Here is a 19,303-nt window from a genome sequence, read left to right as displayed (position 1 = left end):
TGGGTGAATCACCTGAAGTCAGCAGTTCAAGACCATCCTGGCCCAGTGGTGAAACCCCATGTCTAATAAAAATACTAGCTGGATGTGGTGGTAAGCACGTATAATCTGAGCTACTCGGGAGGCTGAGGCAAAAGAATTGCTTGAAACCAGGAGGTGGAGGTTTCAGTGAGCTGAGATTATGTCCCTGCACTCCAGCCTGTGCGATAAAGCAAGATTCTGTCTCATAAAAAAAATAATGAAAAGGAAAAGAAAAAGAGAAGCCAGTTACATTCGCTTATACCTGTAATCCCAGAGCTTTGGGAGGCCTAGGTGGGAAGATCACTTGAGGCGAGGAGTTCCCGGTAGTCCTGGGCAACATAGCAAGACCCCATCTCTACAAAACATTTTTTAAATATTAGCCAGGCACAGTGGCATGTGCCTGTAGTCTCAGCTACTCAGGAGGCTGAGGCAAAAGGATGCTGGAGCCCAGGAAGTGGAGGCTGCAGTGAGCCATGCTTGTGCCACTGTACTCCAGCCTGGGTGACAGAGTAAGACCCTGTCTCTCAAATAATTCAGAGTAGAGAAAGGTATGAATTGTAAGTTCAAGCATGCCACATCACATCTCAAATTTGCTGCAGAAGTGTTGATGCACGCCCCAAGAAATCTGCATTCATTTCCCAGTGCTGCCTTAACAAAGTACCCTAAACTGTGTGATTTCAACCACAGAGATTTATTCTCACAGTTCTTGAGGCCAGGAGTCTGAAATCAAGGGATTTTTTATTGTTTGTTTGTTTTTCCTGTGAAGGCTGTGAGGGAGGGTCTCTCCCAGGTCACGCTCCTAGATTCTCAGAGCCTCCAGAGTTCCTTGGCTTGTAGGTGGTCTTCTGTCTCTGTCTTGACATTGTCTTCCCTTTGTAGGTGTCTTTGTCTACACATCCCCTTTTTATAAGTACATCAGGCACACAGGATTAGGATTCACCCTCATTACCTCAGCTTAGCTTGATCATATGTGAAGAGCCTATTTCCAAGTAAGGTCGCATCCACAGACCATTTGGCATAGGGCTTCAGCGTCTTTCAGGGAGACACAGGACAACGCATAATACTATAGATTTGCAAATGCGTTTCTGGGTTTTATTTTTTCTTTTTCACATCAGATGGGTGATGTGATGATATTGTAACAGGTTTTGAGGAAAGCGCATGTCATACAATAGCATGAAAACCCAATCATCATGCTTAGGTTTTGGTTTTTTAATTTTAATTTTTATTTTTCTGGAGGCCGTGTCTTGCTCTGTTACTCAGGCTGGAGGGCAGTGGTGCAAACATGGCTCACTGCAGCCTCGACGTCCTGGGCTCCAGTGATCTTCCCACCTCAGCCTCCCAAAGTGCTAGGATTACAGGAATGAGCCACCATGCTCAGCTCTTCCCTATTTTTTGTTTGTACCTTGCTCTTTTTACTCAAAAATGTACCTTTGCAGCTGGGCATGCTGGCTTATGCCTGTAATCCTCAGCACTTTGGGAGGTTGAGGCAGGTGGATCACTTGTGGTCAGAAGTTCAAGACCAGCCTGGCCAACATGGTGTAACACCTTCTCTACTAAAAATACAAAAATGAGCTAGGCGTGGTGGTACATGCCTGTAATCCCAGTGAGTTGGGAAGCTGAGGCAGGAGAACCACTTAAAGGCAGGAGGCGGATGTTGAGTGAGCCACGTTCATACTACTGCACTCCAGACGGGGTGGTGGAGCGAGACTCTGACTCCAAAAAAAAAAGAAAAGGAAAATGTACATACATATATCTATACACACACACACGTAATACACACACACACACCTTGGCAATCTTTTTATATATCAGCATTCACTGGTACAATTTAAATTCTATTGTAGATTTCATTTAGATTAATACAATCTAAATACTATTCTATTAAGTTCTACAACTAAAAAAAATAGGCAGTGCATTTAAATGATTCAAAGTTCAAAAGCTATGAAAGAGCATAGAACTGAGTCTCCCATACGGCAGCAAGTGACATATGTGTTTATTGAAATCTAAGTGAGGCCAGATATAGTGGCTCATACCTATAATCCCATCATTTTGGGAGGCCGAGTCAGGTGGCTCACCTGAGGTCAGGAGTTTGAGACCAGCCTGACCAACATGGTGAAACCCCATCTCTACTAAAAACACAAAAAGTAGCCAGATGTGGTGGTGAGCCCCTGTAACTCTATCTACTTGGGAAGCCAAGGCAGGAGCACTGCTTGAACCTGGGGTACAGAGGTTGTAGTGAGCCAAGATCACACAACTTTGCCCCAGCCTGGGCAATGAAGTGAGACTCCATCTCAAAAAAGAAAAAAAATCTAAATGAATTAACATTAAAGAAAATGAAAGATTTGGTTCTTTGGCTGCGTGGGCCACATTTCAGGTGCTCCACAGCTGCAGGTGGCCCGGAAACATGGTCCTCATTGCAAAACGTTCTATTGGTTGGTGCTGGTGCAGCCTTAAAGCCGCTCTCCCACCCCCCCTCAAAGCCAACCACTGTTAGGGTTGTTTTGGTGATTCCTTTCCGAGATGATCTGTGCACACAATCAGCACGTGGAGTTAATGTTCCAGTTTAAAAAAATCAGCATCTCCATGTCGTGTGAATGACCATGGAATAGCCCATGGAATGGAATGTATTCAGCTAGGTTAATAATGAAGTGCTCCTGAGCTTTTCCCAGGTTTCCTCTTAAAATTATTCTGTGAACACCATTCTCTCTGCAGAGTAAATTCTTAACAGTGGAATTCCCTGACCCCAAGGTTTATATGTTTTTCTCATTTCTTTCCTCTTTTCTTCCTTTCTTTTCTCTTTCCTTTCTCCCCCTCCCTCTCTCTCCCTCCCTCTATTCCCTCTGTTTTCCTCTTCCTACCTCTTTCCCTCCCTTTCCTCCATGTATTTTCCCCCTCTTCCCCCCACCTTTTTCTTTCTCCACCACTTTCCTCTTTCTTTTACAAGGTCTTCTATGCAATGGCATGATACTAGATTACTGAAGCCTTGAACCCCTGGGCCCAAGCTATCTTCTTGCCTCAGCCTTCCAAGTAGCTGGGAATAAGTCCTGTGCCACCATGCCCTTCTATTTCTTTTCTTTTCTTTTGTGGAGATGGGTCTTACTATATTGTCCAGGCTCGTTTTCATCTTAGTAGGTGCTTTTCAAGGGTTCTTACCCAAGGGTACCTGGATAGAACTTAGTCACTTGAAGCACTTGTCATTGTGTTGAAGTTCTGTGTCTATCTCCTCCATCCTGGGGAGAAGATTTAAAACTTCTATCCCCTTTTCAAGCAGATCGTGACTTCAAAAAGTATACAAATGTTGGGAGGCGAGGTGAAAGAATCACATGAAGTCAGGAATTTGGGACCAGGCTGGCCAAGATGGTGAAACCCTAAATCTACTAAAAATACAAAACTTATCTGGACGTGGTGGTGCATACCTGTAGGCCCAGCTTCTCAGGAGGCTGAGGCAGATGAATTACTTGAACCTGGAAGGCGGAGGTTACAGTGAGTCAAGATCACACCACTGTACTCATCAAGGTACAAATAGCAGCTTTAGACTTGATCCCATCAGGCATGACCACTGGGCACGTTCAGCAGTGGATATCCCTATTCTGCCACAGTTTCCAGTGTCTTCTCAGGCCTGGAGTGAGCGTCTGAAGCTGGGGCTGGATACCTTGCTGCATAAATACTCTCCCCACTTCCACCTGTGCTGTCAGCCTGGGTGGGGAGAAGACCCATGTCAGGGGAGAGCCATCTTCCTCCTACAGCCCCATCTGTCTAATGGCTGAGACTTCTGCCTCATTTCCAGAACTCCCAGGGGCCCTTGAACGTCTTGTTATTTGCTAAATGTGCAAGCACAGATTGCCTCTTCCTCCCCTTGGACCTTCCTGCCACTCCCTATAGAGCTGTCTGAAGCCTGGAAATGTTTATTTGCCTTTGGAGAAATTCAAGTCCCATCTGCCCCAGACTCATCACAATTACAGTAACAGCCGGCGCTCTGTAACTTTCTGGAGCCTGTTCCAGCAGACAGGAGGTCACTTCTTCAAGTCCTCTTTGTAATCCCATAGAAGATGAGGAAACTGTGGCAGATGAGCTCATGAATACAAAGTGCCAGAGCTTGGTTTCAACCTTGAATCCCTGGGCCCAGGGGTTCGAGGCTTGGGTTCAACCTTAAAGTTTGTGGGATTTAAGGTTGGTGTGGGAAGTGTTCTGTTTGGCACCCCCTACCCCGGTGTGTGGGGATTGGTTCCTGGGTTGCCTGGAGAGCCCCAGCTTACACCTGCTGACCTGACACATTTGTAACTAGTGTTCTCTTTAACTGCAAAGTGTTGTGGATTGGGACAGAAATTCTGTGCTCACCCTGTTCACATGCACCTTGAGGAAGCTCTGACACCACTGCACAGCCTCTGATACACACTGGATAAAGCCGGTGCTAGGATGTGTCTGTCAGCAGGAAGAGCTGTGAGCATCTACATCCACATGTAGACATATTTGTACACATACATTCATATACACACATCCATATATATACACGTCTTTACACACATCCACACACACGTCTGTATACCCACACATTCATACACATATCCGTGTATTTCCATATATCTTATTCATACACATCTACACATATCCATGTACAGATAGATACATCTATACACAGATGCACACACATTCATATACACACATCTGTACACATGTCGGTGGGGATCAGGGAAACACAGCATTAAGTAGTGACGGTCTGGTAATAGCGAGTATTGTTCTGACATCATTTGGGTGAACTGACCAGCTAGTGGCTATCAGAGGGATGTGTCCGCAGGTTGGCGGGTCCATCAAAAGATGGTATTTATAGTTGCTCTTTGCTTTTCTAGAGGATCTCCTGTGTGGGGCTTTGGAGTGTAGTAAGCTGTCCCCATGGCCCACCTGCCAGTGTCTGCACCAGTGACCAACAAAGTTCTGGCTTCACTGGCCTTCTCAAGGACTTTGGATTGTACTGTAAGAAACACTAGTGTGCCATCATTCGACGTGTCTGGTCACCACGTGGAGATCAGTTACCAGCGGTGGGATCGGAGCCGGGAGAGCCAGGAGGATGTTGCAATGAGACAGGTAAGATGACCAGGGCTGGAGCTGGTGTGCAGCAGAGGTGACAGATGGGGTTTATTCTAGTCACATTCCAGAGTGACAGTCCACTGTGTTCCTGATGGATCCAATGAGGGGGTTGTCAAGGAGAGAAGAGGAGTCCTTTGTATTTATGTCTGAGTTTGTAACACAACACAGGTTTCTAATTTTGAGAAATCTGGAGTTTAAAAAAATTAAGAAAGGGTTGGGCACAGTAGCTCATGCCTGTAATCTCAGCACTTTGGGAAGCTAAGGCAGGCAGATCAGTTGGACTCAGGAGTTTGAGACTAGCCTGGCCAACATGACAAAAACCTTGTCTTTACTAAAAATAGAAAAATTAGCTGGGCACTGTGGTGTGTGCCTGTCAGCTCAGCTACTTGGGAGGCTGAGGCAGGAGAATCACTTGAACCCGGGAGGCAAAAGTTGCAGTGAGCCAGGATCCCACCACTGCACTCCAGCCTGTACTCCTCTGTCTCAAGAAAAAACAAAAATTGGGGACGGATCAGCATAGAAAGCCATTAGCTGGGCTGTCTCCTGCCCTCTGCAGTCCCAGCTTGTGTGCTCATGGCTGGGCCTGTTGGCCAAGCCTGTCATTCCAGGTGACACCAAGGCCTTTTCAGGGCTAGAGTGACCTGCAGCCACCTATGGTCAGCAAGGCTGAGTGGTTCCAGGCACAGCTGGGGATGAAACTGGTGACAGGGCCAGCCCTGTCATCTTTACAGGGAACCCCACATGGCAGGAAGGCAGCAAGCTGGCCTCTCTGCATCACTGAGCCATATGCTGAGTGACCAGGCCCATGTGACAGGTAGAAGATGAAACACCTTGTGCCCTGCATCCTCCGTGGCCAGGCTAGTGTGTGGGCCAAATGCCTCCTGATGGTCCTCATCACCCCAGCCTCTCAATATCAACATCCCATCCAAGGACAGACACAGGCTCAGCGTGAGCCCCCAGAACCTCCCCCGACCTCCAACTGTCTCCACAAACCTTAAAATATCAGCTTTTGGGCTTTTTATTCTCACCATGATAAGAAACACATGTAACATTTTGACCTAAAATACACGAGGTATTTAAAACACACACACAGGCTGATCAGGTGCTGGCCTGTGTCAGAGCCGAGGTGGTGGTGCCTGGGTGTGCCGGTATGTGTTCTGAAAGATTCCAAGGTAAGGACAGGAGCTGGGGCTGGGGGCACTTGGAGCGGTGGCTGTTGAACATCTCATGTGGGTGTTTGGGTGTCATAATAGCTGGCCCATTTCCACCTGTGTGTTCTGGATGACCTTCAGTGTTGCAGAAGCAGAAGCTTCAGAAGGTGAAATTTACCCAACAACCCATGATGTGTGATTAATCCTTTTGTCATCTATCCTATTTGATTTTGTTTCATTTTACTTTATTTGAGACAGGGTCTCACGTCATTGCTGGGATTGGATGCAATGGTGCAATCTTGGCTCACTGCAGCCTCTGCCTCCTGGGTTCAAGCGATTCTCCTGCCTCAGACTCCTGGGTAGCTGGGATTACAGGTGACTGCCATCACACATGATTAATTTTTTGTATTTTGAGTAGAGATCGGGTTTCACTATGTTGGCCAGGCTGGTCTTGAACTCCTGACCTTGGGAAATCTACCTGCCTTGGCCTCCCAAAGTGCTGGGATTACAAGAATGAGCTACTGTGACCAGCCTCATTCTACTCTATTCTTGTGCCAAGTACAGTGTCCCACGCCTATAATCCCAGCACTTTGGGAAGCCAAGGCAGGATTGCTTGAGCCCAGGAGTTCAAGAATAGCCTGGGCAACATAATGAGACCCTGTTTCTACAAAAAAAAAAAAAAAAAAAAAAAAAAAAAGCCACTGTGGTGGCACATGTCTGTAGTACCAGCTACTTGGGAAGCTGAGGTGAAAGGATCAATTGAGCCTAGGAGGTCAAGGCTGCAGTGAACCGTGATCAGGCCTGTCTGTGGGTTGTTGTGCAGGGCACACGTGTTGACTCTTCAAGGAGCCTCCAAGCCCCTGGGGTATCCCGAGTCCCCTCTTTGCCTGGTACTGGGGGTTTTGGTCCCTGGGGGCTGACCCTTTCACCTGCCTGCTCTCTGTCCCCGCAGCACTGCTGGAAAGGATGGAGGAGGATGGACAGTGGGTGGCCGCCCTGGGTGCCAAGCTGTTCGTGCCAGGGCTGGTGGGGCTGTGTGCCCTTGGCCTGCTGCAGCAGTGGGGCCAGCTTTGGACCAACTCCCTGAGGATCCAGTACAGCCTCCTGGGTAAGGCACTGCGTGCCTGGCTGTGGGGCAAGTGGAGGTGGCAGGGCCTGCCTTGTTTCCTGTGGCTGTGGCTCTGCAAGCTAAGATATGCTGTCACCACAGGATTTTCCATTAGTCATTCTGTGGGCTCTGAGTATGGCTTAGTACCTGCTCTTTAAAAAAAAAAAAGATATGTCCATTGAGGGGACATTCATCCATCTCTTAAGACCTCCCCATGAACAGGTTCTAATGGAGTGACAGGGAAAGCAGAGCACAAGGCTGGCGGGACATGGCTGAGGCCAGGCTGGGCTGGGCCCTCCTCCTCTTGGAGCCCTGGTGGAGGGCTGCCTGGCAGAGGAGGGCAGGGGTCCCTTGATTGATCCTCACAGCTCAGGCAAAGCAGCCAGCGCACGGAGCAGCACTAGCCAGAGGCTGCAGACACAGTGGCTCAGACGGCGCCTACAGGCTGGAGCTGGGCCATGAGCTCCACTGCACACAGATCCCAGCCTTCAGCCACAAGGTGGGTGCTTAGGCCGGGGTTACGTCTAAAGGGAGCACCAGAGTTAGGGAAGTGGTGATCTGAGTACCCTGAGTTCATCCCCAAAGAGATGAACTTGCTCCCAATAGCATAGCCATATAGAAATGGATCCAGGGCTGGCACTTCAGCCTCAGTCTTATGTCTATTCATCCAGGGTTGCTTGAGGCCAGGAGGCAGAGGTTGCAATGAGCCAAGATTGTGCCACTATATTCCATCTTGGGCAACAGAGATCTTGTCTCTAAAATAAACTAATAATTAAAAAAAAAGGCCGTGTGCAGTGGCTCACACTTGTAATCCCAGCACTTTGGGAGGCTGAGGTGGGTAGATCATGAGGTCAGTAGTTTGAGACCAGCCTGGCCAACATGGTGAAACTTGATCTCTACTAAAAATACAAAAATTAGCCATGTGTAGTGGCGAGTGCTTGTAATCCCAGCTTCTCTGGAGGCTGAGGCAGGAGAATCGCTTGAACTGGAGGCGAGCTATGGGAAGCACTGGGAAAAGGGCAGCAACAAGAGACACCTCTGAGTCAGCCAGACTTTCAAGGATGACTCAGGGCCCACCCTGAGCAGTCACTTTATGGAGATGAGCCCAGCATGGATGGTGGGAGCTAGGGAGCCCCTCATGGCCCTGGCTGCAAGGATGCAGGCAGTTGAAACTCAGCCTTGGTGACTTTCCCTTTTGCATCTCCAGCCCCATGTCCCCAGGGGTGAGAAATATTTCTCACAGTGCCAAGGATGGGAAGGAGGGCTTGGGAAACACAGATTTCCAACTGTAAAAATGCATTTTGGAAACAGCAGTTTGCTTTTAGTTTTTCCCAGAGGGTGGGTTGTTTTGTGGAGTTAGGAATGATGGTGTGCTTGGCAGCTGAACAGGTGCTGGTTCTTCTACAGCACACATTTCACCTTGTACATTTTTTTTTCCTTTTTCACATCCAATCCTGCAAATGGTGGTTTTTTTTTTTTTTTTGTTTTGGTGAGATGGAGTCTTGCTCTGTCACCAGGCTGGAGTGCAGTGGCATGCTCGGCTCACTGCAACCTCTGCCTCCCCTGTTCAAGTGATTCTCCTGCCTCAGCCTCCCGAGTAGCTGGGGCTACAGACATGCACCACAATGCCTGGCTCATTTTTGTATTTTTAGTAGAGATAGGGTTTCACCATGTTGGCCAGGATGGTCTTGATATCTTGACCTCGTGGTCTGCCTGCCTCAGCCTCCCATAGTGCTGGGATTGTGAGTGTGAGCCACCGTGCCTGGCCCAACCTTTTTTTTCTTGGTCTGCTGTCTCATTCTTACAAGGTCTCCAAGCTGATATCCCTTATGCCTGCTGCCTCAGTTTCTTCAGCCTTCCACCTGGTTTGAGTGTACAGCCTTGTTTCTGTGACGCTTACTGCCACAGGGTCTCTTTCTGGTTCCATGATGAGCTATCTGTGGCCATGTGCTCGTTAAATGCTCACAGTGGCTGCCCCGGCTACCCTCCTGGCAGGACTAGGAACTTGTGGCCTCTCCACCATCTGGGGCTAAGACCCTGCCCAGCACCAGGGTGGGCATCCCTGACTGGCTGTTGAATGTCACCTCCTCATCCTCTCTGCCGTGCCAGGGTCCCATGGCCACCCAAAGAGCAGTGAATTTGAAAGAGTGCTCTAGGATTCGGCATACAGTGCTGTTTGCAGCTGTAATTGACTACAGTGAGAGGAGACAGGAGTGTCGGCGCAGGGAAGGGGTCCAGGGTGGAGTCCAGGGGGAACCAGGGCCAGTACCCATGTCCTCTCCCAGTCCCAGCGCCTTCACATGGGATGCACTTGGCTGTCCCAGCACTATGTCACCCAGGCTGTTTAGTGGGGACTGTCACATTGGCAGGTGCTGCTTGGCATGGACCACACTGTCAGACTCCTAGGAGACAAGCAGGGGTCCGGCATAAACCACGTTTGTGCAAACAGTTCAGGTGCAGGAGTGGTGGGAACTCTCCCCCAGTCCAAGTTCCCAGACAACTTATGAGCAGGCCATGCAGAGGCGGCTTGGGTCTGCTGTGACAACTCAACTGTAAACTTCAGTGCCCGCTGCTCTAATCTTTTTCCCTCACTCCCCCCACCATCTTAATCCTGGGAACAGGCCCTATCTCCTCGAGGCCCAGAGGCCTCATGGTGGGTGGTGGCTACCCGTTGCAAAGCCCCTGGCCACACTGAAGGACACCTACCTGCAGGCGGTGTGGTGGGAGTGGGCAGAGGAGGCCATGTGGTGGCTGCTGGTCTGGGTGTCCGGGATGCCAGGCAACGGGGGTCCCAGGCCCATTAGGACGGCCCTGGGGGCCATGAAAGGCACCCTGGAGCTGGTGAGAGCAAGGATGGGGCGTGGCTGGCAGTTGAGGATGACTGAGACAGCTCTCACTGTCCCCTCCCTCTCCAGGTGGCCCACCAGATGCTGTCCTGGGCTAAGGCCACGTTCTCACGGGCACTGAAGAGGCTCTGCAAACCCCTGCTGGACCTGTATGGCCTCGCAGCCAGGTAACATAGGGTTGGGAGTGGCACATCCAGAGTTCCCGCCACATATCAGGCGCAATGCTGAATGCTTCCACATGCTGACTCACTGACTACTCTGACTGCCCTGCACAGAGGCTTCTTCACTCCCCATTTCAGAGAAGAGGAAGCTGGGGTTTCTTCCTCAATCCATAGAGACCTCATGAGCATGGTCCTAGTGCAGGCAGGATTTTAGGAGCTGTGCAGAGGAGCACAGTGGGCGAGGCTGACCCCTGCCTTCAGGACGCTCAGCTTCACTCAGACACGAAGCCCAAGAAATCATCTACAGCAGGGTGTGCATCACTCCCTGCAGAAAGCCTGAGAGTCACCTCTTAAGCAGGACATTCTGCTCTTTCACATTTCCTTGCTTTTGTTTTGTAATCTTTTGAGGTGGAGTCTTGCTGTGTTGCCCAGGCTGGAGTGCAGTGGTGTGATCTCAGCTTATTGCAACCTCTGCCTCCTGAGTTCAAGCGATTTTCATGCCTCAGCCTTCCGAGTTGCTGGGACTACAAGGGTGTGTAATATTGCACCTGGCTAATATATATATATATATATTTTGCATTTTTAGAGACAGGATTTTGCCACTCCAGGCTGGTCTCAAACTCCTGATTTTTGGTGATGCAACCTCTTCGGTCTTCCAAAATGTTGGGATTATACACAGAAGCAGGAGCCACCATACCCAGCCTGTTTTGTAATCTTTTAAACAAAAGTCCTTCTTTCTTGCAGGCTGTGCAGAAGCCAGCCATGGGCTGGATGTACCCACTGCTCATTTACAACCACTGAGCCATATATCAGGTGGCAAATGCTAGATAAGTAACACGGGTGAGATGGCCAGCTTTGAGAAGGTACAGTTTGAGCAAGAGCCATGGGACCAGTGTGGGAACAGAGCTCCAGGTGGGGGCACCACTGCATAGAGGCTTGGGAGAGGGATGTGCCTGGCCCATTTGTTTTTGAGATGGAGACTTATTCTCTGTCACCCAGGTTGGAGTGCTATGGTGTGATCTCAGCTCACTGCAACCTCTCCCTCTCAAATTCAAGTGATTCTACTGCCTCAGCCTCCCAAGTAGCTGGAAATACAGGCATTCACCACCCTACCTAGCTAATTTTTGTATTTTTAGTAGAGGCGGGGTTTCACTATATTAGGGTGGCCTCAAAAGCCTGGGCTCCAGAGACTAGGTGCTTGGATTACGGGCATGAGCCACCTTGCCTGGCCTGTTTGAATAGGAAGGTGGCAGGGCTGATGCAACTGGGAGGAACTAGCTCAGATGCTGCCTGCTGCCGGGTCTCTGGACACCCCCAGCCCATGGGCACAGCAGCAGGGCCATGGAGGGGCAGGTACTGTGGGGACACAGGGAAGCCTGCAAAGGCTCGTGCCATCACGGTACCAGGCCCAGAGCTTACTGGACTTCCCAAGGTCCTAAGGGACTAGAGCTGAGGCTGCACATCCTGCTTTTGTCTAGAATATAAGGCCTGGCCCGGCAGAGGAGTACAGTGGGTGGTTTAGGGCTTGAGGCCAGCTCCCTCCCTGTGGGCTCTGCTGAAGCAGGAGGCAGACCTCCTATTACAGCTGGAAGGGCACTAAGTGAATTCAGACTCACCAGTCAGGGGTGACCTGCAGCCAAAGGCGGTGTTGGGGTGACCAGCTCTGGGCTCCTGGGGAGCTTGTGTGTGTCTCAGGTGAGTCTGCTAACCTCTGTGGGCCTGGCTTCCTCACTGTGAAATGCAGGTAACATGGCCTGCTCAAATGGGTAAGGGGCATGTACTGTTCTTAATGCATGAGGGAGTCCCTCATGTCCGTGGGGGAGCCACAGTACCCAGGCTTGGCAAGGAGTGGTTTTTCTGTGTGGGACTCGCATGGAGGCCTAGGGCTTCCTAGAAGCGTGGGTGCAGCCATGTCTAAGCAGCATGCTGATGTTGTAGGAAACAGCCTGGTCTTCAAGGTGTGTGTGACTATGGGCTTCTCTGTGCCCCTCAGTTCTGAGAGCTGATCACGGGGCCGGTAGTGCCTCCCCTGGAGATCAGGTGCCTGGCTGTGTACCATAGGTGGTTCTTCCCTGCCAGGGGCACGAGCACCCCCCAGGCACAGCTCAGGGGCGACACTGGGTGGACTGGTCAGACCTCCTCCTTCACAGGCCATCTCTTCCCTATTTGGAATACAGCAGTTCTGCAGGACACTGCTGTCATGTTTGAGGGAGCCGTTGGCCATCTACTTAAACAGTCAGTTTCCCCTCCACCCCCAGTAGCTTCCTTGAGATTAAATGAATGACTTGGATGATCTGTTTTGAGACTAGGTCTCACTCTGATGGTTGGAGTGCAGTGGTGCGATCTCGGCTCCTTGCACCCTTGACCTCCTGGGTTTAAATGATCCTCCTGCCTCAGCCCTGCACAACACTGGAATGGCTTAGTGCCACCATGCCCGGCAGATCTGTGAATTTTAAGTGCACGATTCAGTGGCTTCTAGTTTACTCAGAGATGTGCATGCCTCACCACAATCGATTTTAAAACATTTTTAATTATCCTAAAATGAAACCCTGCAGCTACCAGTCTGCCTGCTGGGTCCATGGCTGTGCCTGCCCTGGACATCTGATATAAACAGAAGTATGACTATGTGGCCTCTGAGCCAGGCTTTGTTACTTAGCACAGCACTTTTGTAGCGTGTCTCAGGACTCCATTCATTGTTAGGGCTGAATTGGTCATAGCCCTTCAGCTCATGTCATCCTGAAGCAGGTGAGGGATCGCTGGGCCTCTAGCTGCTGCTCCAGGGGAGGGGGACTCCTGGCCTCAGGGCAGACTAAGCCGGGGCTCTAGGCATTGGGGTGTCCAGAAGGCATTGGGCTCCCACTGCAGTGGGTGGAGCTGGCTCCACTCACCCTGCCTTTGGGGCTGCTTCTTCCCAGACCATGCCCCGGTGGCCGGGGCCCAGCATGTGATGACTTTCAATGGCCGGGTGTGGGACCTCAGCACCCAGTGTGGCAGCATCCTTCTGGCCCAAGACTTTGCTTACAACATATTCTCCCTGATGCTGAGTAGGACAGGCTTGGGGCTCACAGCCCTGACCATGGAGCTGAACCACATGACCCTCATCTTCTACCCCAGCCTGCAGGTGAGGAGAGGCCTGAGCTTCCATTGGAGACCTATGCCTGTGGCAAGTCACCTGGGGGGATGACCCTTTCAAGCTTTTCCCCTGGCTGTGGGTCAGCCCTCCTACCCACTGGCTCTGGCCCACAGGCCTACAGGATGTACAACTCTTCCCTGCTGGGGGAGAGCTGTCCAGACCTCCAGCTGCCTCCTGCCATGACAAGGAGGGACATCCTCAGGATTGAGCTGGCCAGTGAGGACGGGGTCTCCATCTCCTGTGTCATGCCCACTGGCCTCTGCAGCCTGACTCTGGGCCTCTGGCACCACAGTGAGACTGGGCCCTGGTGGGGTTGGCCCCACCACCAAGAGCCTCTTTGGGATGCACCATTCTCAGCTTCCAGTGCGACAGGTCCCCAGGCTGTAGGTGGCCACTGTGGTTGAGATGGCACCAAGGCCCCGGGCTTTCTGCTCCCATCCCTGGGATATGCAGCTCCAGGGTGGAGTTGGCCCTTCTGTGGTCCCTCTGCCAAGGAACACAAAGGGCAGGCCTGGATTCCAGCCACTTGAGCTGAGGGCCTGGGAAGGGGATGAGGGGACATGTGCTGTCCTCAGTCCCTGTGCTTTCTCTCCCTCCTCTGATGAGGGTTTGGAGCTAGAGCCCTGGGCTCCAGGAGTCCAGGGTGGAGGGATTCTACCAATCCTCCATGTGCCTCAGGCTCATCTCTTATACAGGGCCCCTGAAGGAGGATCACGGGCTCTCAGGACCTCCTCAGCTTCCCTCCTCCCCATAGGCATATCTGCTGGCCTTCTGGGCACCAACGACAATGAAGCAGGCAATGATCTGGTGTTGCTGGATGGCTCTGTGGCCCACAGCCTGGAGGAGCTCAGCCTGGCCTGGCAGGTGAACAGGTGCACCTGCCCTTCCTCCCTCTGGCTGAGGCTCTTGAGGGCTGCTCGCTGCAGAGTCCCAGGAGAGGCAGGTGGCCTGCTGCCTCTGCAGAGGTCTTTGTAGGCCCAGGGTTGGGGGAGTCTCCTGCTGAGGCCAATGTATGTGGGGGAGCCACATGGTCCAGCGGGAGGCCTGAGTCTTGTGTCTGTCCCACCAGGTGGATGGTGACTGCGGGGCCACCGGGAAGATGCAGCAGGCCTGCCCAGGAAAGAGCCACACCTGCTGGGCCTTCTCCAGGACCCCTGCTCCAGCTTGGGGAACTGCTTTTGTGTGGTGAGTGTGCGCCTGGCCCCGGGGCTCAGGAAGCCCTTTCCCCTATCTAGCCTAGGACCCTCCTTCTTGCCACTCCCCAGGGTAGGGACAGTGACTAGGTAGCCCTGATTTCAGGTGGACCCTGCACCATTCCTCAGCCTGTGTGTGCAGGAGCCCTGTGGCACCCAGGAGCTCCAGCCTGCCTGCACTCTGGCAGATGCCTACATCCACATGTGCCCGCAGCTTCATGCCCCTGGCCCCACCTCCACAGTGTGGTAAGCTGCCCTAGGCAGCTGGCACTCTGCCCCCTGGTCTGGCATCTGCCTTCCAGCCGGAGGCTCTTGCTCTTGTCAGGGAGGACAAATAATTGTCATTCAAGGAGCTAAGAGTCAAAACATTTACAGCCTGACACAGCTTGGATGTGTTTCCCCTCCAAATCTCACATTTGTTAGAGGGGGTACATCCCTCATGGATGGCTTAGCACCCTCCATTTGGTGAAGTGTGAGTTCTTGCTCTATTAGTTCACGTGAGAGAAGTTTGTTTATAAAGAGCCTGGCACCTCCTCCCATTTCTGCCTTGATTGTAAGCTTCCTGAGGCCTCACCAGAAGCCACGCAGATGCTGGAGCTGTGCTTGTACAGCCTGTAGAACTGTGAGTCAATTATATATCTTATTTATGAACTTCCCAAGCTGGAGTGTAGTGGCACAATTTCGCCTCACTGTAACTTCCACCTCCCAGGTCAAGCAATACTCCTGCCTCAGCCTCCCAAACATACAGGAGGTAGTTTTGTAGAGATGGTGTTTTGCCATGTTGGCCAGGCTGGTCTTGAATTCCTGACCTCTGGTGATCTGCCTGCCTCAGCCTCCCAAAGTGCTGGGATGACAGGTGTGCGCCACCGTGCCCAGCCTCACTAGGAATTTCTATGTCCACCACCGTTTAGGGAAAATGCTTAGCCCCTGTTTTCCCTCTGCCCTGATACTGCAAAAATCAACAGAGAAGACTTCTGTGAGCAAATGTGTGGGGGTTTGTCCCCACTACCCAGGTGGACCCCAATTCAGTTTTAACACTAGCTACACCATGAGATTCTTCAGCCAGTGCTGTGTATGATTGCCACAGCCAAAGCCCCACTAAAAGGGCAACAAGAGGAGTGGACTTCCAAGAGCTTCAGATTCCAGAATTAGTGGCTGCCAGTCACAGACATTTAAAACTTAACGAATTCAACAGCAGAAGAGAAAAGTAATCAATTGGAAAATATGACAAAGGGAAGATGAAATGAGAGGGTCTAACATGTCTCAAAGAAATTCCAGGCCAGGTGTGGTAGATCATCCCTGTAATCCCAGCACTTTGGGAGGCCAAGATGAGAGGATCACCTAAGGTCAGGAGTTCAAGACCAGCCTGACCAACATGGTGAAACCTCATCTCTACTAAAAATACAGAAATTAGCCTGGTGTGTATGTGTGTGCCTGTAATCCCAGCTTCTTGGGAGGCTGAGGCAGGAGAAATGGTTTAATCCAGGAGGTGGAAGCTGCACTGAGCTGAGATCTCACCATTGCACTCTAGCCTGGTGACAGAGTGGGAGTCTGTCTATCTCAAAAAAAAAAAAAATTCCAAATGTAAACAGAGACAGGACCCCTTAGAGTCAGGAGGCACAATCCCCAATACAATAAATCCATGCATGCCTAGACCTATCAAAACAAAATTGCGGAAAAGACAAAAGGTCCTAAAAGCTACTGAGGGTGGAAAGGAGGAAGAGCATGTTGACAATTGCTTTCCCACCAGCAGCAACAGAAGACAGTGGAGTAAGAGAAAGTAAGCACGAGGTTAGAGTTTATAACCAGCTCAACTATTACTTAATGAAATAACCTCTCGGCACTGGTCTGTCTAGACATCTCTTTACCACAAGTGGACACTTACTCAAGGGACCCATCCACATGTTCATTTACATACTGTCTGTGTCTGCTTTCCTGCTACAGGGGCAGAGTATCTGCAAGGGAGACCACATTTTTGTCCTCTGAAAGACTCTGTTAGGAAGATGGAAAGATAAGCCACAAATTGGGAAAAACATTTACTAACCACCTATCAGATCAAGGACTCAACTCCAGAGACTCATCTCTAGAACAAATACAGAACTCAAAGCTCAAAAGTAGGCCAGGTGCAGTGGCTCACGCTTGTATTCCTAGCATTTTGGGAGGCTGAGGCTAGATGGCTTGAATCCGGGGAGTCAAGGCTGCAGTGAGCCATGACTACACTCCTGGCTGGCTGCATGACAGAGTGAGACCTTGTCTTTCAAAACTAAACCTCCAAAGTAAAAAATGGGAAATAAATGCATGAACAATGTTTGCACTCCCAGTCATACAGCAACAAGGTAGTGCTACACACCTGAGCTCCAGTGAGTTCCGGCACAGGTTGGTGAGTTGCAGGGACTCCACAGCATAAAACATTAGTTGAACATCCAAATGGCCAGGTTGTGATTTCAGCATCCACTGATGAGCGCACTATTAAAAGCACTGTTCTAGTGCCAAAAAGGTGGTGGCTGCTGAGAATAAAGCTAGGCTTAGAGGCAGGAATCAAGGTTATGGTCAACCAACCAGATCCTCTCGGGAAGCAGAGGATAGGGTGTTCCTTCAGCCAGATGTGCAACCTACCTAAGCCTTCCCTCTGCCAAACACTCCACTGTGTCTCTTGTTCACCCTGCCAGGCATTCCACCTTCTCTGGTGTTTCTCCTGCCACACATTTAGTCATTTGCAGGCATTTCAATCGGCCTTGCAGTCGTCCCAGCCCCTCCTCCAACACACCCCGCCATCCACTCAGATGTTCCCTCCACCCACCAGGCCATCTACAGAGGCACTCCTGCTATCCACACTGTGTCCTTAGGTCTTCCTTCTGCCTGACGGGCATTTCTTCTGCCACACGTTCCATCTTGTCGGACGTCCTTCTGCCAAACGTGCAATCCCGCCAGACATTTGTCACTCTAGGTAGCTGGTCTGACAACAGCTGGGTACGATGAAGGGTCCGCCCAACCAGCACCACCACCATGAATGTCAGATGACCATCATGGGGTGACGGTCAGGCAGCATTTGTTGAACACTACCTATGGGGGAAAAAATGCTTGCAGCCAGCCAGCACCAAGGAATGGTCGTCCCCTGATAGAAGCACCAGAAGGAGGATGTCAGAAGCTTCTCAGTAAGATTCCAGTAGCCAGGCCCATGGACTCATGAAGGTCCCCTAAGGAGCCAAGGTGGCAGGCTTGAGCAGCTCCATCACCTTCTTCTGAGCACACTCAATGGGTAAGGGAAGAATGCCTTCAGTGAGTATGCCTCAAGTGCAACTCCAGCAACCATACCGTGCAGGTGTGATGCCCCCACCCACAGGTTGACAGGCCGTGGCGCCAGTGGACAGCCTCACCCAAGGGAGGGACCAGGGGAGAAGCGACGACGTTACCCCGCCAGCCTGCCAACCTAGGGGATCCCCAAGGTCAAAGGTCAAACCCTGCACTCCATCCCTCAAGTCACCCGCTTCACCCTTTTCCAACTGTATTTTGCTTCCTTTCCCTTTCCCTCCAGCTCCAAAGTGTTTGAGCAGCTTTCCCTCCTGCTCTTCACCCTGGCTTCCTGTTACACCCCAGGGACAACTTCTCCGGGGGCTTTTGGGGCCATCTGTACAGTCGCCTGCATAGGGCCTCTGTTCTGTGGCCCTATGAGGACCCCATCAACTTGCTCCTTTCCAGTCAGTGCCCCTCTGCCAAGAGGGGTGATTCTTCCTTCTTCCTAGCCCAGGCAAGTTTTCACCCCCAGCCACGAGCACTCCACAGGTTACTACCTTACATCAGGAAGGCATTACGCATGGCCCTCTCGAGTCCGAGGGCATGCTCTTACAGCAAGCATGGGAAGGCCTTCCATGAGTATTCCTCTCTCCCTCCGGCTCTGACCTGTAGCCTCTGTTTCTCTAGCTGCTTCCACACCCTTCTCCAGATGCTTTCAGGTCTCCCAGGTCCCATTTGAAGGGAAGGATGTCCAGCCCCCTTGCGGCAGCCAGCTGAAACATGGGCTCCTCGTCTAGTGTGAGAACCTGCAAAGTGGGAGTCCAACAGTGGAGATCATCATTTTTGTGCTATAACGCTCTGAGCCAGAGTCACTCCAAGGTCATGGAGACAAGGACCAAGGCTGAACCAAGGCCACAGGTGCAAGAGACCCACAGCACAAAGGTGCAGGTTGGTCATCCCAGGCTAACACAGGACCCTTAGAACAGAGATGAAGGCTAGGTGAGGGCTACACAATAATGCTGCTTCATTGCAGGTCCCCGCCCCCCAGCCAAGCCCCATTCATGCCAGCACCTCCTCTCCTCCCCACTGGGTAGTTGCAACAAGATGGGTCTGGGGTCAGCAGGGACGCAGTAAGACCAGTACATCTCGGAGCCCAGAAGACGAAGAGGGATGACCTATTCAGGATCCCAGGAATCCTGACAGAGCCCAAGCACATTGGATATGGTTGCGTAAGTCACCAGAAAGGTTCTTGAAAGGGGACCTGGGAAAGAGTCGCCGTGTGGTTTCAAAGGCTGTGAGGTCTACTACACGCTTCCAGAATTGATGCTTTCCCGGAGTCCAGTTGGGACTATTTGCTCACACATCATCTCTGCC

At 51.2% G+C, this 19,303-nt stretch overlaps 1 protein-coding gene and 1 pseudogene across 1 annotated transcript; one reads left to right on the top strand and one right to left on the bottom strand.

Moving 5' to 3' along the window:
• Nucleotides 1-1,127: 1,127 nt before the first annotated feature.
• On the bottom strand, nt 1,128-1,225 carry LOC116546248 (annotated as a pseudogene).
• Nucleotides 1,226-5,550: 4,325 nt separating this feature from the next.
• On the top strand, nt 5,551-8,096 carry LOC116546247. The gene is made up of 2 exons (XM_032272558.1): nt 5,551-5,917; nt 7,207-8,096. Exons 1-2 carry the CDS (start codon nt 5,845-5,847, stop codon nt 7,518-7,520), a joined length of 387 nt encoding a protein of 128 aa, XP_032128449.1. The 5' UTR covers nt 5,551-5,844; the 3' UTR covers nt 7,521-8,096.
• Nucleotides 8,097-19,303: the final 11,207 nt, after the last annotated feature.

The sequence above is a fragment of the Sapajus apella genome, unplaced genomic scaffold (assembly GCF_009761245.1).
Source record: "Sapajus apella isolate SASKATOON/1434 unplaced genomic scaffold, GSC_monkey_1.0 scaffold718, whole genome shotgun sequence".
NCBI lineage: Eukaryota > Metazoa > Chordata > Mammalia > Primates > Cebidae > Sapajus > Sapajus apella.
Note: the sequence above shows the minus strand (reverse complement) of the source record. Positions and strands in the feature narration are given on the sequence as shown.

What these genes read in the sequence shown, in the direction of transcription:
- LOC116546247 (XM_032272558.1), top strand. Translation starts at nt 5,845, where the DNA reads ATGGCAGGAAGGCAGCAAGCTGGCCTCTCTGCATCACTGAGCCATATG. An exon ending in TGACCAGGCCCATGTGACAG is followed by an intron (nt 5,918 to 7,206) that starts GTAGAAGATGAA and finishes CTGTCCCCGCAG; the next exon opens with CACTGCTGGAAAGGATGGAG.